This window comes from Musca vetustissima, unplaced genomic scaffold (assembly GCF_032173495.1).
Source record: "Musca vetustissima isolate MV318-11 ecotype Yass unplaced genomic scaffold, APGP_CSIRO_Mvet_v1 utg36737, whole genome shotgun sequence".
Classification (NCBI taxonomy): domain Eukaryota; kingdom Metazoa; phylum Arthropoda; class Insecta; order Diptera; family Muscidae; genus Musca; species Musca vetustissima.
In genome coordinates this window covers 1-24,874 of record NW_026885582.1, presented here as the reverse complement: position 1 = coordinate 24,874, position 24,874 = coordinate 1, and the positions used below count along the sequence as shown (strand labels likewise).

At 36.7% G+C, this 24,874-nt stretch overlaps 2 protein-coding genes across 2 annotated transcripts; one reads left to right on the top strand and one right to left on the bottom strand.

The window, feature by feature from the left end:
* Positions 1 to 1,719: 1,719 nt before the first annotated feature.
* On the bottom strand, positions 1,720 to 5,569 carry LOC133332821 (pickpocket protein 19-like). Its single transcript, XM_061541192.1, has 6 exons — positions 5,409 to 5,569; positions 4,683 to 5,340; positions 4,475 to 4,624; positions 2,291 to 2,477; positions 1,980 to 2,225; positions 1,720 to 1,919 (listed from the first exon to the last, which is right to left on the bottom strand). The coding sequence occupies exons 1-6, from the start codon at positions 5,567 to 5,569 to the stop codon at positions 1,720 to 1,722; spliced, it is 1,602 nt and encodes a 533-aa protein (XP_061397176.1).
* A 4,192-nt stretch (positions 5,570 to 9,761) lies between these two features.
* LOC133332824 (pickpocket protein 19-like) lies at positions 9,762 to 22,454 on the top strand. The gene is made up of 7 exons (XM_061541195.1): positions 9,762 to 9,982; positions 17,465 to 18,101; positions 18,158 to 18,307; positions 18,442 to 18,574; positions 18,640 to 18,693; positions 18,788 to 19,030; positions 22,162 to 22,454. The coding sequence occupies exons 1-7, from the start codon at positions 9,762 to 9,764 to the stop codon at positions 22,452 to 22,454; spliced, it is 1,731 nt and encodes a 576-aa protein (XP_061397179.1).
* Positions 22,455 to 24,874: the final 2,420 nt, after the last annotated feature.

Below are 24,874 nucleotides of genomic sequence, written 5' to 3'. Positions count from 1 at the left end.
TATGTCTTTGTGCATATTTTTGTAACAGGTATAATGAAGGTTAGGTTAGGTTTGGAGAGATGACAAACGTACAGAAAATTATAAAAAAAGGTAAAATTGGAGTAAGGTCGATGGCTATATGAATCAGACAGAAGATGTGTTACGTGTCAAGGTTGTATTTTCCTAACCACTTTAGGTTTCTAATTATGCTGTAGATTAGAGCAGGTTCGGTTGTTGAGAAGAAGCTAAGACTCGGTAGAAAATGGACACCCACTAGTCTGTGCCGCCTGTAAGCCAGGACTGGACAGTGACACAGGATATGCTCAATTGTCTGCGCCTCCTCCTCGTCAAGGCAGAGTCTACAGTAATAAATTGCATCAAGATCCCATTTACTAGTAAACGCCCTGATACTGCAGTGACCAGTAATTATTTCTATAATTACTCTTAATTCAGATTTGCTCAGGTTCAACAGTGAGTGTGTTCTTTTGGTAGACAGAGTCGGCAAAATGGATATTGACACGTTGCACCTAGGTTCGTTGTGCCAAAGTTCATAGGCTCTTTCGTCGAAGTAGGCCTCAAAGTTCCGGTAAAAAGACATATGGGTGGTTTGATTGAGTCAACAGTTGCTAGAGCTGTGGATTGAGATCCTCGTCTAGCTAGTTCGTTCGCTTTTTCATTACCCAAGATGTCACAATGTCCTGGTACCCAACACAACCGATAGCTGTAAGTAAGTTCTTCCAAAGCTGCCCTACACTTGAGGACGGCCTCAGATTTGATATTGACTATTCACGAAGATTGTCACCGGTTCAACGACCTCTGCATTCAAACTTTTTATCAATTCCGCTGCCCCTTCCAAATCGCGAAGATTTCAGCTTGGAAAACACTACAGTTGCAATCCAGTTTGTAGGTTAACTCAAGGACTAGCCTTTCACAGTAGACACCCGCCCCCTGTACCTTCTTTCATCTTGTATAGAAGGCCAGACCGTCCAGAGGAGGGTTATTTCAGTTCCAGTCGTATCTACTAGGAATAACGACATCTACATCGTCAAATCTCAGGATTGGTTATATATAGTCACTTAGTTTAACGCGTTGGTCTAATGTCATACCTGGCTCGTTCAAAATACTACCATGCCCGAAGGTACAATTCGGCCAAAGGTTTTGTTCATGCAGCCTTAGGGCGCTGCGCGCGCCCTGACCCTTAATGCTGAGGCCAAGAGGCTTAAAATCCAGCATTGCGTTCAGAGCTGCTTGTGGCGTACTCTTCCTGGCTCCTGTAACTAAAATCGAGGCGGTTCTTTGTACCTTATCTAATTTGCTGGATGTCGACATGTGGCGCAGAAAGTTCCACCACACAAGAGAACCATAGGATAGGATGGACCTTACCACGGTGTTATACAACCAGTGTATAGTCGATGGATTTAGCCCCCCAGCTTTTCCCAATGGAGTTCTTGCATGCATAGAGTGCAATCATTCCTCTCTTCGCCCGTTCCTCAGCGTTCCTATTCCATCGTAGTTGACAGTCCAGAATTGTGCCGAGGTACTTTGGTTCGGGAGATAGATGAAGTGGCACTCCATCCAGTGTTGGTGGAGCACAAACGCCAAGTTTACGCTTCCTAGTGAACATTACCACTTCCGACTTTGTTAGATTTACACCATGGCCGTTTGCCCTGACCTATATCAGGCGTGGATTTTTTTTTTTTTTTTTTTGAATATTTGCATTAAAATGTATATATAATCTCTTCATATTAATTCGGAACGGGAATATTGTTTCACCAGAATCCGCTTAGCTTTTATGCTTTGCCTTTTCAAATTGGAGCGATTTGCTGAACTAAGACTTCGCACTCCCTGTTTGGGTACATCGAAAAAGAAAAAGTACACAATTTCTGTGATGCCAATGAGAGAGCAACCAAAAAATAGACCGGCCAGACCTCCCACAGAAGCTGTAATTAGAAAAGAAAATTATTTCAGATCATATTACACCCTGCCGCCACTTCCCTCACCTAATAAGTCCACAAAAGGATAGACAGCAGACGTCTCATAGATCATCATTGTGTGTTGCCGATAATAAACATACATTTCAATGTCGGTATTATTCGAATCGACATTCTCATTCGGTATGTGGTGTATAAAGTAGTCGGGAAAATATTCCATAGACATGCAATTGAGATGGCAAGGACAATTCATACCTTTACCGGTTTTCTGGACATAGGGGGCTTCATCGTTGTTTTCAAAGGATCGAAGAAATTCTGTTCGGAGGAGAGACTATAGTTTAATCGCTTGTGTACATGGCGGGTCATATGCATTAGCTTACCATCATGCCGATATAAGCATGGCAAATCGGATAATCGGCAAGGCCTAAATCGTCCTGGTGGATAAAATAAATCCACCGAACAATTGCAATAGAGCTCCATATGCTCTTGCTGGCATTCGGCAATACAATTTTCCCACATATATTTGTGATTTTGTAGGGATTTGAAGAACATGGTGCCAAGTTCGTCCTGGAAGAAAGAATTTTTTTTTTGTTTTTTAAATCCACGCCTTATATAGGACCCAGAAAAAAATCATTTAAAAAATCCACGCCTTATATAGACCCCTGAAAAAATGATTTAAAAAATCCACGCCTTATATAGACCCCTGAAAAAATGATTTAAAAAATCCACGCCTTATATAGACCCCTGAAAAAATGATTTAAAAAATCCACGCCTTATATAGACCCCTGAAAAAATGATTTAAAAAATCCACGCCTTATATAGACCCCTGAACAAATGATTTAAAAAATCCACGCCTTATATAGACCCCTGAAAAAATGATTTAAAAAATCCACGCCTTATATAGACCCCTGAAAAAATGATTTAAAAAATCCACGCCTTATATAGACCCCTGAAAAAATGATTTAAAAAATCCACGCCTTATATAGACCCCTGAAAAAATGATTTAAAAAATCCACGCCTTATATAGACCCCTGAAAAAATGATTTAAAAAATCCACGCCTTATATAGACCCCTGAAAAAATGATTTAAAAAATCCACGCCTTATATAGACCCCTGAAAAAATGATTTAAAAAATCCACGCCTTATATAGACCCCTGAAAAAATGATTTAAAAAATCCACGCCTTGTGTAGCTCCTTAGAAAAAATTATTTAAAAAATCCACGCCTTGTGTAGGTCCTTAGAAAAAATTATATAAAAAATCCACGCCTTATATAAGACCCAGAAAAATTTATATAAAAAATCCACGCCTTATATAAGACCCAGAAAAATTTATATAAAAAATCCACGCCTTATATAGGACCCAGAACAATCTAAACATTATATAGGACCCAGAAAAATTGATATCAAAAATCCACGCCTTATATAGGATCCAGAAAAATTTATATAAAAAATCCACGCCTTATATAAGACCCAGAAAAATTTATATAAAAAATCCACGCCTTATATAAGACCCAGAAAAATTTATATAAAAAATCCACGCCTTATATAGGACCCAGAAAAATTTATATAAAAAATCCACGCCTTATATAGGACCCAGAAAATTTATATATAGAAAATCCACGCCTTATATAGGACCCAGAAAAATTTATATAAAAAAATCCACGCCTTATATAGGACCCAGAAAAATTTATATAAAAAAATCCACGCCTTATATAGGATTCAGAAAAATTTATATAAAAAAATCCACGGACCCAGAAAAATCATTAAAAAAATCCACGCCTTATATAGGACCCAGAAAAAATCATTTAAAAAATCCACGCCTTATATAGGACCCAGAAAAAATCATTTAAAAAATCCACGCCTTATATAGGACCCAGAAAAATTAATATAAAAAATCCACGCCTTATATAGGACCCAGCAAAATTGATATAAAAAATCCACGCCTTATATAGGACCCAGAAAAATTGATATCAAAAATCCACGCCTTATATAGGATCATAAACATAATTTTTAAAAAATCCACGCCTTATATAGGATCCAGAAAAATTTATATAAAAAATCCACGCCTTATATAAGACCTAGAAAAATTTATATAAAAAATCCACGCCTTATATAGGACCCAGAAAAATTTATATAAAAAATCCACGCCTTATATAGGACCCAGAAAAATTTATATAAAAAATTCATGCCTTATATAGGACCCAGAAAAATTTATATAAAAAATCCACGCCTTATATAGGACCCAGAAAAAATCATTTAAAAAATCCACGCCTTATATAGGACCCAGAAAAAATCATTTAAAAAATCCACGCCTTTGATAGGACTTAGAAAAAAATCATTTAAAAAATCCTTGATTATATAGGGTCCAGAAAAAATCATTTAAAAATCCACGCCTTATATAGGACCCAGAAAAATATACTTTGAAAAATCCACGCCTAATATAGGACCCCAAAAAATATACATTGAAAAATCCACGCCTTAGATAGGTCTCAAAAAAAATAATTTGAAAAACCACGCCATAAATAGGACCCTGATTTTTTTTTTTAAATCCCTTAGACCCTTACCTGAAACACACATTCCCTCACACTAGGAGGAAAAATCCTGGTGTTTTTATGGTGTCTGTGTAGATGTGTCTTAACGGTTATATACGCCTTTGTATTAGTGGGAATTTCAGTATGCACATAACCCCAGACATGAGGCTCCACAATCATTACCTGTAAAGAGGTAGGAACTCGAAAAAAAAATTTTAAAAAAACCTATCTAATTTTTTACCAATATCCCCTTCTTTAGCTGCGAACTGGTGGGCGACTGCCAACCTTCATGTATGTGCACCACAACTCGTAGTCCTGTTTTGGGTCCAGTGCCTCTTGAGCGCCTTGGGTAATAGGGGTCCTCTCGATCTCTTCGAGCACCCTCCTCCGATTCTACCGAATTAAAGGCCATACACATACCCTTCTGGGATCGCCTCGGAGTAAACATTTCGCAACAATCATAGCTGACATTCTGCCATGCACAGTTGGAAAACATTTCATCACATTTCCATGCCATAAATTCCACCACCTGGGTAAAATTTATATAATTCAGATCGTAGAGGAGTTTTTGCGGAAAGAACTCATAGAGATTTCGAAACATATCGAATCGAGTAAATCGAAGTGTGTCATAGGCATTTAGGGTCTCTTGGAAAACCTCTTCATATTCGGGCGTCTGATGTTTGGGATGCATAAATTTCACCTTGGCCTCTTCGTACCTCTGCCAATTCAGGCGATTCAAATTGCAAATTGTCACCTCGGGAAAGGAAATTTTATAGACCGGATAATGCAGCTCCGCAATGAAAGTCTCAAATGGCTTATGACGGCAAATATATAAAATGTTCCACATAATTATGCCAAAGAAGGCCAGCGACACTATTAGACCGATAATCTGGAGGATTCTGGAAGGAAACCCCAATATACCTTTCGAAAAAAATTTTGAAAAAAAAATCACCAAAAATTCCCTTACCTCTCAAGAATTTTCGCTGTTGTGGAAAAAATAATTTTCACACCATGTACGGTAGTGATACGCAGGACATCCGTCCAGATGCCATTCAGAAATTTGGCCAGGCCAAATTTTTCATTTTTCTCCTGCTTCCGTAGATTTGGATATTTTTCTCGACGATACATGGTTGAGGATTTACTGTTTACTTTCATCCGTGTTGTTTACCAAGAGACTGTTCAGATTGGCAGGTCAGATATTCGTGACAAGTGCACTTTTGCAATTTTTTTTGATTGGCATCTGACAACTTTGTTGGTGTTAACAGTCAAATAATTAACAGCAGCCCAGTAATTATTTTTTGTCAGGTTCCAAACAACAACATTAATTTTTGGAGTAATAAAAATTAATTTTAAAAAATCCACGCCTTGTATTGGACCCTTAAAATTAATTAAAATTAATTTTTAAGGGTCCAATACAAGGCGTGGATTTTTTAAAATTAATTTTTAAGGGTCCAATACAAGGCGGGGTTTTTTAAAATTAATTTTTAAGGGTCCAATACAAGGCGTGGATTTTTTAAAATTAATTTTTAAGGGTCCAATACAAGGCGTGGATTTTTTAAAATTAATTTTTAAGGGTCCAATACAAGGCGTGGATTTTTTAAAATTAATTTTTAAGGGTCCAATACAAGGCGTGGATTTTTTAAAATTAATTTTTAAGGTCCAATACAAGGCGTGGATTTTTTAAAATTAATTTTCAAGGGTCCAATACAAGGCGTGGATTTTTTAAAATTAATTTTTAAGGGTCCAATACAAGGCGTGGATTTTTTTAAAATTAATTTTTAAGGGTCCAATACAAGGCGTGGATTTTTTAAAATTAATTTTTAAGGGTCCAATACAAGGCGTGGATTTTTTAAAATTAATTTTTAAGGGTCCAATACAAGGCGTGGATTTTTTAAAATTAATTTTTAAGGGTCCAATACAAGGCGTGGATTTTTTAAAATTAATTTTTAAGGGTCCAATACAAGGCGTGGATTTTTTAAAATTAATTTTTAAGGGTCCAATACAAGGCGTGGATTTTTTATAAATTAATTTTTAAGGGTCCAATACAAGGCGTGGATTTTTTATAAATTAATTTTTAAGGGTCCAATACAAGGCGTGGATTTTTTTTAAAGAATATTTGTTGGCCATCAATACAAGGCGTAGATTTTTTTAAACAATATTTTCTGGCCATCAATACAAGGCGTGGATTTTTTAAAATTAATTTTTAAGGGTCTAACACAAGGCGTGGATTTTTTAAAATTAATTTTTAAGGGTCTAACACAAGGCGTGGATTTTTTAAAATTAATTTTTAAGGGTCTAACACAAGGCCTGGATTTTTTAAAAGTAATTTTTAAGGGTCTAACCCAAGGCGTGGATTTTTTAAAATTAATTTTTAAGGGTCTAACACAAGGCGTGGATTTTTCATAAATTAATTTTTAAGGGTCCAAACAAGGCGTGGATTTTTTATAAGGACCTTAAACAAGGCGTGGATTTTTTATAAGGACCTTAAACAAGGCGTGGATTTTTTATAAGGACCTTAAACAAGGCGTGGATTTTTTATAAGGACCTTAAACAAGGCGTGGATTTTTTATAAATTAATTTTTAAGGGTCCAATACAAGGCGTGGATTTTTTTAAATTAATTTTTAAGGGTCCAATACAAGGCGTGGATTTTTTTAAATTAATTTTTAAGGGTCCAATACAAGGCGTGGATTTTTTTAAATTAATTTTTAAGGGTCCAATACAAGGCGTGGATTTTTTTAAATTTATTTTTAAGGGTATATGTTTCTATCGAGACATTTTACAATCACTTTCATACGTCATAATATTTTCAAGCATTGCATTTGTCGAAATGCCTACTGCTAATTGACAGTCATACCAATATGTCTACACACTTGCACGCTGAACAAATCACTGTAACAACAACAACAAAACAACCGTGGGAAATTAGTTTAACATGCAATGCAATTAACACCAGTAAACATGTCCTTGCCACGACGGAACCAAGTGTAAATAACATTTAATATAATGTCAAGGCATTTTGTTCAATGAGGGACAAATACCCAAAGGGATTGACACACTTCTTTGTAGGATATGGATATGAAAAAAAATAATATAAAAGGTGGAGGGGGGAGTAGGCTGGATATTTGGATTTTTTAAATAATTTTTTTCTGAGACCTATATAAGGCGTGGATTTTTTAAATAATTTTTTCAAAGACCTAGGCGGATTTTTGAAACAATTTTTTCAGAGGTCTTCTTTGAGGCGTGGATTTTTTAAACAATTTTTTCAGAGGTCTTCTATGAGGCGTGGATTTTTTAAATAAATTTTTCAGAGGTCTTCTATGAGGCGTGAATTATTTGAACAAATTTTTCAGAGGTCTTCTATGAGGCGTGAATTATTTGAACAAATTTTTCAGAGGTCTTCTATGAGGCGTGGATTTTTTAAACAATTTTTTCAGAGGTCTTCTATGTGGCGTGGATTTTTTAAACAAATTTTTCAGAGGTCTTCTATGTGGCGTGGATTTTTTAAACAAATTTTTAAGAGGCCTTCTATGAGGCGTGGATTTTTTAAACAATTTTTTCAGAGGTCTTCTATGAGGCGTGAATTTTTTGAACAAATTTTCAGAGGTCTTCTATGAGTCGTGAATTTTTTGAACAAATTTTTCAGAGGTCTTCTATGAGGCGTGGATTTTTTAAACAATTTTTTCAGAGGTCTTCTATGAGGCGTGGATTTTTTAAACAAATTTTTCAGAGGCCTTCTATGAGGCGTGGATTTTTTTAAATAATTTTTTCAGAGGTCTTCTATGAGGCGTGGATTTTTTGAACAAATTTTTCAGAGGTCTTCTATGAGGCGTGGATTTTTTAAATAATTTTTTTCAGAGGTCTTCTATGAGGCGTGGATTTTATAAACAAATTTTTCAGAGGTCTTCTATGAGGCGTGGATTTTTTAAACAATTTTTTCAGAGGTCTTCTATGAGGCGTGGATTTTTTAAACAATTTTTTCAGAGGTCTTCTATGTGGCGTGGATTTTTTAAATAATTTTTTCAGAGGTCTTCTATGAGGCGTGGATTTTTAAATAATTTTTTCAGAGGTCTTCTATGAGGCGTGGATTTTTTAAATAATTTTTTCAGAGGTCTTCTATGAGGCGTGGATTTTTTGAACAAATTTTTCAGAGGTCTTCTATGAGGCGTGGATTTTTTAAACAATTTTTTCAGAGGTCTTCTATGAGGCGTGGATTTTATAAACAATTTTTTTCAGAGGTCTTCTATGAGGCGTGGATTTTTTAAACAATTTTTTCAGAGGTCTTCTATGTGGCGTGGATTTTTTAAATAATTTTTTCAGAGGTCTTCTATGAGGCGTGGATTTTTTAAATAATTTTTTCAGAGGTCTTCTATGAGGCGTGGATTTTTTAAATAATTTTTTCAGAGGTCTTCTATGAGGCGTGAATTTTTTGAACAAATTTTTCAGAGGTCTTCTATGTGGCGTGGATTTTTTAAACAAATTTTTCAGAGGCCTTCTATGAGGCGTCGATTTTTTAAATAATTTTTCAGAGGTCTTCTATGATGCGTGAATTTTTTGAACAAATTTTTCAGAGGTCTTCTATGAGGCGTGGATTTTTTAAACAATTTTTTCAGAGGTCTTCTATGAGGCGTGGATTTTTTAAACAAATTTTTCAGAGGCCTTCTATGAGGCGTGGATTTTTTTAAACAATTTTTTCAGAGGTCTTCTATGAGGCGTGGATTTTTTTAAATAATTTTTCAGAGGTCTTCTATGAGGCGTGGATTTTTTAAATAATTTTTTCAGAGGTCTTCTATGAGGCGTGGATTTTTTTAAATAATATTTTTGTAGAGGCTTCTATGAGGCGTGGATTTTTTTAAATAATTTTTTCAGAGGTCTTCTATGAGGCGTGGATTTTTTTAAATAATTTTTTCAGAGGTCTTCTATGAGGCGTGGATTTTTTGAAAAAAAAATTTCAGAGGTCTTCTATGAGGCGGGGATTTAAAAAAAAATCAGAGGTCTTCTATGAGGCTCAAATATTTGTGTTCCCCAGTGTCCCCCACCTCTACCCAAACATCAAAGTGTCTGTTAATTTATTTGCATAGAGAGAGAGAACAACAATCTACAATAGAAATGTCAATGGTCATCAAACCATTCATTGTTGTCTATGTTGCGACCATAAACTTCAATTCTTCACACTTGAATGTTAATTGACTGGCCCTGTGACTGATTAGTCGTAATTTGGCCATTGGCCAACAAGGACACGAATATCCAGCCTTTGGTGGCTATCAAACGGAAGTGGTTTTATAGAAAACGTTTAACAAGTTTTTGTTTCTGATGGGCATTATGGCCTTTCCGGATTTCAAGCCAGCCCAACCCGAAGCCATACGCCGTTTAAATCAAAAATATTCTCGTCGCGACTCACAAAATCGTACCTATGCCAGTCGTAAGGAATATCTGTTGAAATTAAAGGATGACCTCTTGGAGCTGTTGGCAGCGTTTAGTGAAAAAACCACTGTGCATGGCATGGGTAGGCTATTCAATCGAAATGCTAATAAATATGAAAGGTGAGTTCGAACAGCAAAGGAGTGTCTACCTCAAGGCGTGGATTTAAAAAAAAAAAATATTTTTGAGGGCCTAACACAAGGCGTGGATTTTTTAAAAATTAGTTTTGAGGTCCTAACACAAGTCGTGGATTTTTTTAAAAATTATTTTTGAGTGCCTAAGACAAGGCGTGAATTTTTTAAAAATTAGTTTTGAGGGCCTAAGACAAGGCGTGGATTTTTTAAAAATTATTTTTGAGGGCCTAAGACAAGGCGTGGATTTTTTAAAAATTATTTTTGAGGGCCTAACACAAGGCGTGGATTTTTTAAAAGTTATTTTTGAGGCTCCATCACAGACGTGGATTTTTTAAAAATTATTTTTGAGTGCCTAACACAAGGCGTGGATTTTTTAAAAATTAGTTTTGAGAGCCTAACACAATGCGTAGATTAAAAAAAAAATATTTTTGAGGCTCCATCACAGGTGTGAATTTTTTAAAAGTTATTTTTGAGGCTCCATCGCAGGCGTGGATTTTTTAAATGTTATTTTTGAGGCTCCATCACAGGCGTGGATTTTTTAAAAGTTATTTTTGAGGCTCCGTCACAGGCGTGGATTTTTTAAAAGTTATTTTTGAGGCTCCATCACAGGCGTGGATTTTTTAAAAGTTATTTTTGAGGCTCCATCACAGGCGTGGATTTTTCAAAACTTATTTTTGAGGCTCCATCACAGGCGTGGATTTTTTAAAACTCATTTTTGAGGCTCCATCACAGGCGTGGATTTGTTAAAAGTTATTTTTGAGGCTCCATCACAGGCGTGGATTTGTTAAAAGTTATTTTTGAGGCTCCATCACAGGCGTGGATTTTTTAAAAGTTATTTTTGAGGCTCCATCACAGGCGTGGATTTTTTAAAAGTTATTTTTGAGGTTCCATCACAGGCGTGGATTTTTTAAAAGTTATTTTTGAGGCTCCAGCACAGGCGTGGATTTTTATACCCTAACAACTATGTTGTCAGGGTATTATAGCTTTGTGCAGCCCCAAATGTTTGTAACGCCGCGAAATATTGGTCCTAGACCCACCTTTAAGTATACCGATCGTCATATCTCGACTAGCTGAGTCGATCTAGACATGTGTGTCCGTCCGTCCGTCCGTCTGTCCATTATAATTTGTAAACACGATACAGGCCACAGTTATGGACCAATCTTCACGAAATTTTGCATGTAGGATGGGTTCTGGCCAATGAAGACCCCTATTGTTTTTGGGAAAGATCTGTTAATATTTAGGGGATGAAATGGACCAAATACTAAATTTTTGTCGGTTTTTCTGGTGGCTCCAGAGGCCGCAATATTGGCTCGAACATCTTGAAATTTTGCATGGAGTAGTGGATCGGGCCAAAGAATAAGCATGCCTGTTTTCATAAAGATCGGTCAATATTTAGCGGGTCAAATGGACCCTGACTTTTGTGTGAAAAATTACAAAATTTTTATTCTATAGCGTATATATTTGTCCCTGATGGACATAGACCCGTGAAGTTGATTTTATAACCAAGAGGAGTGGTTGACCTTTAAATTAATACCAATTATATTGTTGTATGTGCTCGGATGTGGGAGTTACGCCCAAATATTTACAGGTATCTCCGTATACGTATATTATTTAGTTACCCATTACCATACTGGAGGGCGGAAATATAGCGCTGATCGCTTTGAAATGTTCCATGAGGTTCCAGTTATGGTCAAGGACAACGCCTATAATTTTCGGTGATGATCAGATAATAATTTTGGAATGAAGTGGACCGAAAACTTAATTTTTTGTGTTATTTTCGAGTCGATCTATAGACCTCAAATGAAAGCCGAAGGAATCTGGACAATAGCTGTACTTAATACTCGAAGTATTCGGAAAATATGTCACTGTGAGGTGCTGTTTACCTCTAATCGGGCACGAGGGGGAAAATATCACGAAATATTGCCCAGGCTCGGAATAAACATCCGCAAAAAATTTGAGTTCCGTGGTAGTTGTATAGGGTATCGTATGGTCGGCCCCGTCCGACTATACTGCTCCGCTCACTGGTTTAAAAGTTATTTTTAAAATATTTTTTGTATAACCTCCTCAAACATATGACACATTTTTTCATATTATAAATTTTTATTTGTGAAAAATATACGATTTAATCACGCAACGTTGCACGTGGCTTTGCAAAATTGTCGCGTGTAAATTTATGCCGGACACTCATTGCAAATATCAACACTAATTAAGGAAGTATCCACAAAAGCCAATTTATATTTAGAAACTACATTAAGATGGGTCCCTTAAAAATTTGTTTTAAAAATCCCCACCCATTCTCGATTTTAATTTTTCAAGAATTTCAATGGGCTGGTAAATTAATACCAATGCTTGTTAAGGTTGTAACTTTGCACATATATATTTGAAGATTTAAAAGAGAAGAAAAATATATATTTTTGTTATTGTTTTGTTGTTGTTTTTTGTAATTAAAGAAAAGTCCTTATTTTTGATGGCGGGCATGATAACTCCTCCATATTTCCAACGGTGTTAAAAGAGTACATGTCTGGCTCTCGTTGAACTAGGATTATTGACTTCGCTCTAAAATTAACAAAATGGTGGACCTTTGAAAAAATATTTTGGGAAAATCGCCGATTTTTTACCAAAAACCAAGTTAAAAAATAAGGAAGATCTTCACCGATTGGCTTTATCCTAGTTCATACGAGAGCTTTACACTCCCAGAGAAACGTTGCAAAATTTGGAACCGATTGGACTATTAGTTTTTGAGTTATCGTGCCCGCCATTCGCAAAAAAATGTTTAGAGAAAAACGCGTTTAAAGTTTGAGAAGCCCTTCAGCCGTCACTTGATGCTGACACAATAAATCGGCTATATCTTCAAGAGTTATTGATATTTTTACTTGAAATTTTGTAGAGACATTCTTTAATCAGGGTAGATTCGAATTATATCAACAAAAATTTTGACCCCGAGAATGGGGGGGGTCCCCTTAAAAATCCACGCCTTACATTACTTTCTTACTTTGCTGGCTTGTTACAAAATGGTTGTTCCATAAGCCTAGCTTAAAGAATATATATCCAAGGTCGTCGGCCTTTTGCGCATCTCCTCCTATTTGAAACACCACGTTCCAAGATGTTGTCTTCTACTTAGTATTTCCATCAAATTCGTGGCCTTCCCATTCTACGGGAATCATCAGCAGGCTCGTTTTTATATGCCTTTTGAGCTGGGGCATTCTCATTCATTTGCTCAACATGGCCTAGCCATCGTAGTCGCTGAAGCTCAATACGACTGACTATGTCGATGTTCGCGTATAAATTGTAAAGCTCGCCGATATTCACCGTCGCTGGTCAGATCGGCCCGTAGATCTTTCGGAGAATTTTTCTTTCGCACACCCTAAGATCTGTCTCATCTGCTTGCCCAAGTATCTATGCTTCAGATCCGTATAACAGCACGGGTAGTATCAGCGTCTTGTAAAGTGTGAGTTTGGTCTGACGGGAGGTGACCTAGTTTCTAAACTGCTTACTTAGACCATAGTAGCTTCTATTGGCCATCACAATCCTTCTCCGAATTTCAAAACTGCTGTCATTCGTTTCAATTTTTGCGGTACCAAGGTATATAAAATATTTGACTACCTCGAAGCTGTAGTTATTAAGTTCCACAGTTGTTCCAAGTCTACTGGACGTCTTGCGCGTTGATACCATCAGCTTGGTCTTCTCGCCGTTTACTGCCAGACCCACTTTGGCAGACCCCTTCTCAATTTGTTCAAAGGTGACTGTTATCGCTCGCAATGTTCGGCCCATTATATCGATGTCATCGGCATAGGCGAGTAACAGGTGTTGTTTGGTGTACAGAGTGTAATTTCTGTTCACCTCTGCGTCGCGTATGACCTTTTCCAGCAGGATGTTAAAAAGGTCACACGACAAACTGTCACATTGTCTGAATCCTTGTTCGATATTAAAGGGCTCCGAGAGGTCCTTTCCGACTTTAACTGCTGACCTTTTGCCACATAAAGTTATGCTGCATTGCCGTATTAATTTTGCAGGAATGCCGAACGCAGACATGGCTTTAAACACCTCTGAACGGATAGGGCTGTCGAAAGCGGTTTTATAGTCGACGAATAGGTGGTATGTGTCGATGTGTTTTAGTGATTTTTTTTTCCTAGATTTGGCTCGGAGTGAAAATCTGGTGGATTTTCCAGGTCTGAAGCCACATTGGTGTGGTCCAATAATGTCGTTGACCATTGGTTTCAATCGTTCACACAGCACATTGGGTAGCACTTTATATGTGATGGGAAGGAGATTTATTCCTCTATAGTTGGCACATATCGTCTTGTCTCCTTTTCTTGTGCACGGGACACAGGATTCTGAGGTTCCAATCATTGGGCATGCATTCCTCTAGCCAAATTGTACTAATCAGCTGCTCCTTACCAGCTTCTGACCAACAGTCTTAAATAGTTCGGCTGGTAAACCAGCGGCTACTGCTGCTTTATTGTTCTTGTGCCGATTAATTGCTTTTATGACCTCATCTTGGCTAGGTGGTATGTATAGAGTGTATATACCATCATCTCTTATTGGTTCTGGGGTATCCTCTTCGCCGCTACTATTTGATACCAGAAGCTCCTTCCATATCCTCAACACGCTGTCTGTATCTGTCACCAGGTGTCCTTCTTCATCTCGGTTTGGTGTTTTACTCGATGGTAAAATTTCCGGATATCATTCTGACTCCTGTACATCTCGATTTGCTCACGCTCACGTTTTTCCTGTTCTTTCTTCTTTTTTCTGAAAATACGTTTCTCCTCCGTCCTTTCCTCCCGATAGTTCTCCATCGCATTACTGTTCGAAGGGTTGCCCTATATGCTGCGTTTTTCATATCAGTAGCATTACGACACTCATTATCGTACCACGCATTTCTTGATCGTGGTCTTTGGTACCCAAGTGCTGCTTTTGCTGCAGTTTTTAGGGAGTGGGCAATTCTTTGCCATTGAGCTTCTATATTATTATCGGGACAAGAAGTGTTTTCGTCAAGCAGGTGGGTAAGTTGAGCGGAGTAGGCTTCGGCTACATGTTGTGTTTGCAACTTTTCGACGTCGAGTTTCTGTGTTGTATTAGATCGCACATTTGCTGCAATTTTAAGATGAGCGTGAACCGTGGCTATATGGTAGTGGTCCGAATCGATATTCGCTCCTCCGTGATGCTTGAATCCGACATGCTTGAATCTGGTGCTGCTAACTACCATGTTTTTTGCTGCTGCGAAGTTAATCAACCTCATGCCGTTGTCGGATGTTTCTTCGTGGAGGCTGAATTTTCCGACGGCGGGGCCAAAGATATTTTCCCTTCCGATTTTTGCATTAAAATATCCTAGCAGAATTTTGATGTCATGCTGTTTCTAGGCGCTCGTAAAATATGTCTTTGGTCTGCTCAACTTTGTCTTCGGTCGGAGCATGGGTGCAAATAAGACTGATGTAGAAGAACTTCGCTTTTAAGCGGTTTATAGCAATTCGCTTATCCACTGGAGTGAATCTGTAGACGAGGTCTTTTATTCTCCATTTTTACGCCATACAATAAAAAATTGGTCACTTTAGGTTTTGGTTGATTTGACACTCGGAAAATTGACCGATCATCATCTAAACAACCGCTCTAAGTATTTGGTAAGATCCCCTTCACCTTGTAAAATATGTGATGTTCTGTATATAATAATTGCCTCTAGAGCGACTAGAAAATTAAAAATTTTAAAGTTTTCGGTTCATTGTACGCCCTGAATGAAATCTCAACTTCACCGAAATTTATAAGCGTCGTCCTTGACCACAATTTGAAGGACAACAACTCATCTTGGACATACTATCAACATCTCGAGTATATGTCCTTCAGGAGCAAGTATATACGCCCCAGAATATAAAAATTTTAATTTTTCACACAAAAGTCAGGGTCCATTTGACCCGCTAAAAATTTCACGATGTTCGGACCATAACTGCGGCCTCTGGAGCGACCAGAAAAACCGATAAAAATTTAGTATTTGGTCCATTTCATCCCCTAAATATTAACCGATCTTTATCAAAAACAACAGGGGTCTTCATTGGCCAGAACCCATCCTACATGCAAAATTTCGTGAAGATTGGTCCATAACTGTGGCCTGTATCGTGTTTACAAATTATAATGGACAGACGGACGGACGGACGGCCACACATGTCTAGATCGACTCAGCTAGTCGAGATATGACGATCGGTATGCTTAAAGGTGGGTCTAGGACCAATATTTCGCGGCGTTACAAACTTTTGGGTCTGCACAAAGCTATAATACCCTGACAACATAGTTGTGTAGGGTATAAATATATAACGAGTGGTTTTGTCTAAGGCTGAAGTAAGCTCAGTCGCAGCCAGGGTCAACTCAAGGAACCACAAACCTTAAGTTAAAAAATCCACGAGTGGTAAAATTCAAATTCTTTATTGCAATACTTCTGTGTTTAGATAGAGAGTAACATGCAGGATCATCAATACGATGGAGTTATTAATTCGTTGGTTGTCCTAGTTCGGATTATAGTAGTCGGCTCGGGTTGAAGTAGTCGACTCGGGTTGTAGTAGTCGGCTCGGGTTGACGTAGTCGGCTCGGATTGTGTAGTCGACTCGGCTTGTAGTAGTCGACTCGGGTTGTAGTAATCGGCTCGGGTTGTAGTAGTCGACTCGGGTTGCAGTATTCGGCTCGTGTTGCCGTAGCCGTCTCGGATTGTGTAGTCGACTTGGCTTGTAGTAGTCGGCTCGGGTTGTAGTAATCGGTGGGGCCCTTCGTTCAAACTCCTTCTGAAACGAGAAGAGTTATATCGAAGCGAACGAATCGCAGGAAGCGAACGAATCTCATTAAGCGAACGAATCTCATTAAGCGAACGAGTCGCGGAAGCAGGTCGAAGGCTTCGGCTATGTTCGGTACAAGGTGCTGCCACAAGTCGCTTTCTCTCGTACTTGGTCTAACTCCAGCTCTCGACCATTTCTGCCAATGAAAACTGGAACACTTATCTGTACGACAACACAAAGTTAATGAGAATTACTTTCCTATATCTCGAAAATAGTTTCATGATTGTTCATTGAAGTCTATTATCTAGTTATTATATTGCATAGTGAGTTGCTTAAATGTAGGTATCCTATTATTTTATTAACGAGGGGTATATAATAAGGTGGTGTGAAATGTAGCGGTCAGGTTACAAATAGCTACCCCAGGTGACACCGCGGGGAGGTCAGTGTCTATAATTGAGATAAAAGAGGGACCAATATAAGCCTGGACTTCATCATATCAAAGCCAATCAGAGCCGTTGCTTGGTATCTTTCATCGCCTACGCCACCTCCATACCTTTTATAGGTCCTTTAAAAAAATATTAAAAAAAAAATCAATGCCATCCTTTCAAAAAGTTATTTTAAAGGGCAATGCCTTATATAGGTCCCTTAAAAAATTATTTAAAAAATCCACGCCTAAAAAAATGGTTGCCTAAAAAAATATTTTCAAAATCCACAGATTATTCTGGCTAATAACCCTTAGCTTGGCCATATTTGGTACAACCTATGTTTGCATTTTTCTTTCGGATCGTTTCAATGCCGGCAATCTCCAATCGATTGTCGATGATACCGGTGCCCCAGTCTACAAGATACCATTTCCCACCATCACCATCTGTAATGTGAATCGTTTGAATTGGCAGCGGATCGATGAGGCCAAGGAACGTTTCTTACCGGGTGTAACGGACAATGAAACCCTGAATGTCTTCGAATTGGTTATCGGCCGCTATGATCGCTTGGAATTCGGCCATTTCGATTTATTTGACCCATTGGAAAATCAGCCACTGAATTTAGTGGCGAATGTGAATTTTTCCCTGGTCTATGAATTTATGACATGGAACTGTGATGAGTTGTTGACAGATTGTGTTTGGCGTCATCGTGCAATGAATTGTTGTGAAATATTCCTGCAGAGACGTAGTAAAAATGGTATCTGCTGGAGTTTTAATACCGTCGAGACGGAAGAGGGTCGACAAAGGAAGAAAGACGATCCAAAATATCCATGGCGTACCGGTAGTGCTGGACCGCAGAGTGCTTTGACAGTGAAGGTGCTTATTAATCGGGAGGGCCATTATAGCTCAGACGTGGAGAAGGGGATAATGGTGAGTATGAATGGGAGTAAGGAGATTTTTTGTGTTAATTTCTGTTTTCTTCGTAGGTCATGGTCTCTGAGCCCAATGTCTGGCATAGTGAGCCCTTTTTCATACCCGAGAATACGGATACCACAATTGGCATAGATCCCACAATTTATTTCTTTGATGAAAATACCCGGAGCTTGACATCAGCCCAAAGGCAGTGTGTGTTCAATGTAAGTCCCTAAGAAATTATTTAAAAATCTACACCTTATATAGGAGCCTGACAAAAATTATTTGACAAATCCATGCCTTCTATAAGATCCTGGAAAAATCCACTCCAAATTTTTGAAATATATTTTCCTTACAGGACGAACACCAATACCATAACTTCAAGGTATTGCAAGGCTTTGACTACATGATCGAAAATTGTCAGGCGGAATGTCATCAGGACTATTTGGAGAAATATTGCAACTGCAGCATGGATATACTGTTTCCACCAGGTATGATAATCGGTCTTCAAAAACAATTCCACTAAAAATAATCTCCTCTCCACTCTCTGCCACAGGACAACACAAACCCTGCCGTGTTACCGATCTAGTGTGCCTGGCACGTAACAATGGTATGTCGAATTATTATTTTTCCCATAGAAATTAACCCATCCCCACCATTAATTGTTTCCATTCCGCACATTCACCACCTGCATTTGATTTCAGATTATTTCCGTTATACTCATCAAGAGGGCGCTGATGAATATGTCCGTCACACCCACACCGGCATGAAGTGTAAATGCTTCAATAATTGCTATTCACTGCAGTACATGACCTATGTCCGACCGACATTTTTACCACCGGATGTACGTGGCAATAAATCATATGTGGATTTGGATATACATTTCCGTTCGGAAACGATGATGGTCTATTGTACAAATTTGGTATTTAGTTGGATTGATTTAATGGGTAAGTTGAAGGAGGGTGTTGAGGGGGAGGGAAAACTAACAAGTCAGGCTTTTTTATAGCGGATAATTTAAAAAATGCAGGGTTTTCAGTACGGTGGATTTTTAAAGATAATTTTTTCGGGCCCATAGTTCCTTCTGAGAATATGCATAGAATCACCAATCTGAGTCGATTTATGCATGTCCGTCCGTCTGTTGGTGTTAAATTGTAAACACCGTACAGGTTGCATTTATAATCCGATTTGGATGAAATTTGGCACAGCTCATTTATTTGACCCCAGGACGAAGCCTATTCATATTAGGAAAAATCGGTACAGATTTAGATATAGATCCCATATATATTTTCGTCCGATTTCATGTAAATTGTGCACCAAAGCCCTATAAATATCTTTCGATTTGCACGACATTTGGCACAGCGTACTGAATTGGGCCTAGAATGACGTGTGCTAAGTTTCATGAAAATCGGTTCAGATTTATATATAGCTCCCATATATATTTTCGCCCGATTTAAGGTAAATGATGCACCAAAGTCCCTTAGTATCTTTCGATCTTCACGAAATTTTGCACATCGTACTGAATTCGGCCTAGAATGATGTGTGCTAAGTTTCATGAAAATCGGTTCAGATTTGTATATAGCTCCCATATATATTTTGGTCCGATTTGATGTAAATGGTGCACCAAAGTCCCTAAATATCTTTCGATTTGCACGAAATTTGGCATGAAGTACTGAATTGAGCCTAGGGTGATGTCTGCCAAGTTTCATGAAAATCGGTTCAGATATATATATAGCTCCCGTATATATTTTCGTCCAATTTAAGGTAAATGGTGCACCAAAGTACCTATATATCTGATTTGCACGAAATTTGGCATGAAGTACTGAATTGAGCCTAGAGTGATGTCTGCCAAGTTTCATGAAAATCGGTTCAGATTTAGATATAGCTCCCATATATATTTGATGTAAATGGTGCACCAAAGTCCCTAAATATCTTTCGATTTGCACGAAATTTGGCATGAAGTACTGAATTGAGCCTAGAGTGATGTCTGCCAAGTTTCATGAAAATCGGTTCAGATATATATAGCTCCCGTATATATTTTCGTCCGATTTAAAGTATCTATATATCTTTCGATTTGCACGAAATTTGGCATAGCGTACTGAATTGAGCCTTGAGTGATGTCTGCCAAGTTTCGTGCAAATCGGTCCAGATTTAGATATAGCTCCCATATATAGTTTCGTCCGATTTAAGGTAAATGGTGCACCAAAGTCCCTAAATATCTTTCGATTTGCACGAAATTTGGCATGACGTACTGAATTGAGTCTTGAGTGATGTCTGCCAAGTTTCGTGCAAATCGGTTCAGATTTAGATATAGCTCCCATATATATTTTCGTCCGATTTCATGTAAATGGTGCACCAAAGTCCCATAATATCTTTCGATTTGCACGAAATTTGGCACAGCGTATTGAACTAGGTCTACAATAATATGTGTTAAGTTTTCTGAAAATCGTTTCAGTTTTAGATATAGCTCCCATAAAAATTTTCGTCCGATTTAAGGTAAATGGTGTACCACAGTCCCTAAATATCTTTCGATTTGCACGAAATTTGGCATGAAGTACTGTATTGAGCCTAGAGTGATGTCTGCCAAGTTTCATGAAAATCGGTTCAGATTTATATATAGCTCCCATATATATTTTGGTCCGATTTGATGTAAATGGTGCACCAAAGTCCCTATATATCTTTCGATTTGCACGAAATTTTTTTCGGCACAGCGTAATGAATTTTTTAGCCAATTTTTTCAGGACCTTGATGTGTGTTAAGTTTCGGGAAAATCGTGATTTTTTAAGATATAGCTCCCATATATAATTTGATTGTAAATGGTGCACCAATTTTTTCAGTCCTTGACAAGGCGTAATTTTTTATATTTTTCGACCTTGCAAGGCGTAGAAATTTGGCATGAAGTACTGTATTGAGCCTAGAGTGATGTTGCTAATTTCATGAAAATCGATTTTTTAGATTTTTATATAGGCTCCCGTATATATTTTCGGGACCTCCTATTTAAAGTATCTATTTATTTTCAGATTTGCACGAAATTTGGCATGACGTACTGAATTGAGTCTTGAGTGATGTTGCCAAGTTTCGTGCAAATCGTAGATTTTTTAATTTTTTATAGCCCCACATATATTTTGGTCCTTTAATGTAAATGGTACACCAAAGTCCCTATGTTTTTTATCTTTTTTCAGGGATTTGCCCGAAATTTTTTTCAGGCATAGCGTACTTTTTTGAGCCTAGAGTGATTTTTTAAATAATTTTTTCAAGTTTCGGGAAAATCGGTTCAGATTTTTTAATATAGCTCCATATATATTTTCGTTGACAAGGCGATTTTTTAAATAATTTTTTCATGTAAATTGACAAAGATTTTTTAAATAATTTTTTCAGGGACCTTTGGCACAGCGTAATGAACTAGGTTACAATAATATGTTTTTTTAGTTTTCTGAAAATCAAGGCGTAGATTTTTTAATATAGCTCCCATAAAAATTTTCGTCCGATTTAAGGTAAATGGTGTACCACAGTCCCTAAATATCTTTCGATTTGCACGAAATTTTGAACAGCGTAATGAATTAGGTGTAGAATGATATGTATTAAGTTTCGTGAAATCGGTTCAGATTTAGATAAAGCTTTTATATCAGACCAAATGAAAAAATTTTTTCAGGGACCTTGACAAGGCGTAGATTTTTTGGATCCAATTTCATTTTACTGGGACCTTGACAAGGCGTAGATTTTTTAAATAATTTTTTCAGGGACCTTGACAAGGCGTAGATTTTTTAAATAATTTTTTCAGGGACCTTGACAAGGCGTAGATTTTTTAAAAAAAATTTTTTTCAGGGACCTTGACAAGGCGTAGATTTTTTAAATAATTTTTTCAGGGACCTTGACAAGGCGTAGATTTTTTAAATAATTTTTTCAGGGACCTTGACAAGGCGTAGATTTTTTAAATAATTTTTTCAGGGACCTTGACAAGGCGTAGATTTTTTAAATATTTTTTTCAGGGACCTTGACAAGGCGTAGATTTTTTAAATAATTTTTTCAGGGACCTTGACATTTTTTTATAAATCCTTTTCCTTTGTTTTATTTCTTCCAGTGGCTTTTGGTGGCATTGCTGGCCTTTTTATGGGCTGCTCCCTCATCAGTGCTGTGGAGGTATTCTATTTCCTCTTCATACAGATACCAACCTTTGCCTATCGGGAATATAAAGCCAGGCAGGAATTACATCGTACAGAGGCCCAACAACAATACAATCAAAATATTTTACAAAATAGCAATAACAACAACTATCGCAGGCAATCGGATTACTATAGGACGGAGCGGAAAAGTTTGCCGAAAAATCGCATATCAATTGTGGAGAATCTAAATAAAAATAATTATATAAATTAATATTATTTGACAGGCAATAAATTGAATCAATATTAAACAAAATTTTGGATTTCAAAAATAAAAAAATTTTTCGAATAAAAAAAAATTCGAAATAAAAAAATCGAATTTTTAAAAACAATTATTTGAGTTTAGATTGGGAATTGTTGTGGATTGTTTTTTCTATGCCCCTGCCCCTCCTGCTGATTATCGCCTTAACTTACTTGCCTTAATGTGATATCTCAATATATCCTGCAGGTCTTTTTATTAACCTTAGCCATCCCTGAGGGCTTTCAATCTTTTTTTCCAGATTTTTTGTTGTCTTCTTCTTTTTGAATCAAATTTATTTACTGCTCCTTAACAGGAAAAGTGTAAAAATAAAACAAATTGCTGTCAATTTGTCACTTAGCTTCAACTAGCTGTTGCTCTGCTTCGTCTCGTCTCCCTTTTTCGCTCTTGACTTCTCAATTTTTCTATTTGCCACTTGGCCCGACCAAGTTCGGTCTTTTGCCTGTGACGGATGTCTTTATATCGGTCAAAGACTGACTGAATGACTTTTGTGATGTTCTGATGGTGGTTGGTAGTCAGTTGACATGTCCCAATGTCTCCTCCTCGATAAGCAAGGAGGTTGAGAGTTCAGTTCAATTTTCTCTGCTCATTCATTTCCATAATAAGTCCTTGTGGTAGTCCTTTCATTCATGCTGCTGCTCCTTCAGGTCTTTATTATGCTTGTTAATAAAAATGAATATTTGTTGTTGTTGCTGTTGTTGTCTGTGTCACTTGGTGTCCTTCCTGTGTGTTTGTGTGTGTCTCGGTGTGCCTACAGACATGCTCATAAAACTTAATCAAAATTAAAGTTAACTTATATTCCGACCTCTCCTCTTGAGACTTGTAATGAACCGAACAGCAGCAACAACAACAACAATGTTTACTAGCACTCGGTTCGGAGAAGATAAATTTGCTCTGTATTTCATTTCGTCTAGGGAAATGAAAAATTTAACTTTTAATGTAACAACATTTTACATAAATGGGGAAACAGATATGATCTCCAAAAAAAAACAAGATGATTTTTAAGGGTTATTATGAGGCGTGGATTTTTAAAATAATTTTTTCTAGGACCAATATAAGGCGTGGATTTTTAAAATAATTTTTTCTAGGACCAATATAAGGCGTGGATTTTTAAAATAATTTTTTCTAGGACCAATATAAGGCGTGGATTTTTAAAATAATTTTTTCTAGGACCAATATAAGGCGTGGATTTTTAAAATAATTTTTTCTAGGACCAATATAAGGCGTGGATTTTTAAAATAATTTTTTCTAGGACCAATATAAGGCGTGGATTTTTAAAATAATTTTTTCTAGGACCAATATAAGGCGTGGATTTTTAAAATAATTTTTTCTAGGACCAATATAAGGCGTGGATTTTTAAAATAATTTTTTCTAGGACCAATATAAGGGATTTTTAAAATAATTTTTTCTAGGACCAATATAAGGCGTGGATTTTTAAAATAATTTTTTCTAGATTTTTAAAATAATTTTTTCTAGGACCAATATAAGGCGTGGATTTTTAAAATAATTTTTTCTAGGACCAATATAAGGCGTGGATTTTTAAAATAATTTTTTCTAGGACCAATATAAGGCGTGGATTTTTAAAATAATTTTTTCTAGGACCAATATAAGGCGTGGATTTTTAAAATAATTTTTTCTAGGACCAATATAAGGCGTGGATTTTTAAAATAATTTTTTCTAGGACCAATATAAGGCGTGGATTTTTAAAATAATTTTTTCTAGGACCAATATAAGGCGTGGATTTTTAAAATAATTTTTTCTAGGACCAATATAAGGCGTGGATTTTTAAAATAATTTTTTCTAGGACCAATATAAGGCGTGGATTTTTAAAATAATTTTTTCTATAAGGCGTGGATTTTTAAAATAATTTTTTCTAGGACCAATATAAGGCGTGGATTTTTAAAATAATTTTTTCTAGGACCAATATAAGGCGTGGATTTTTAAAATAATTTTTTCTAGGGCCAATATAAGGCGTGGATTTTTAAAATAATTTTTTCTAGGACCAATATAAGGCGTGGATTTTTAAAATAATTTTTTCTAGGACCAATATAAGGCGTGGATTTTTAAAATAATTTTTTCTAGGACCAATATAAGGCGTGGATTTTTAAAATAATTTTTTCTAGGACCAATATAAGGCGTGGATTTTTAAAATAATTTTTTCTAGGACCAATATAAGGCGTGGATTTTTAAAATAATTTTTTCTAGGACCAATATAAGATTTTTTAAAATAATTTTTTCTAGGACCAATATAAGGCGTGGATTTTTAAAATAATTTTTTCTAGGTCCACCAAATTATTTTAAAATAATTTTTTCTAGGTCCACCAATGTCGTGGATTTTTAAAATAATTTTTTCTAGGACCAATATAAGGCGTGGA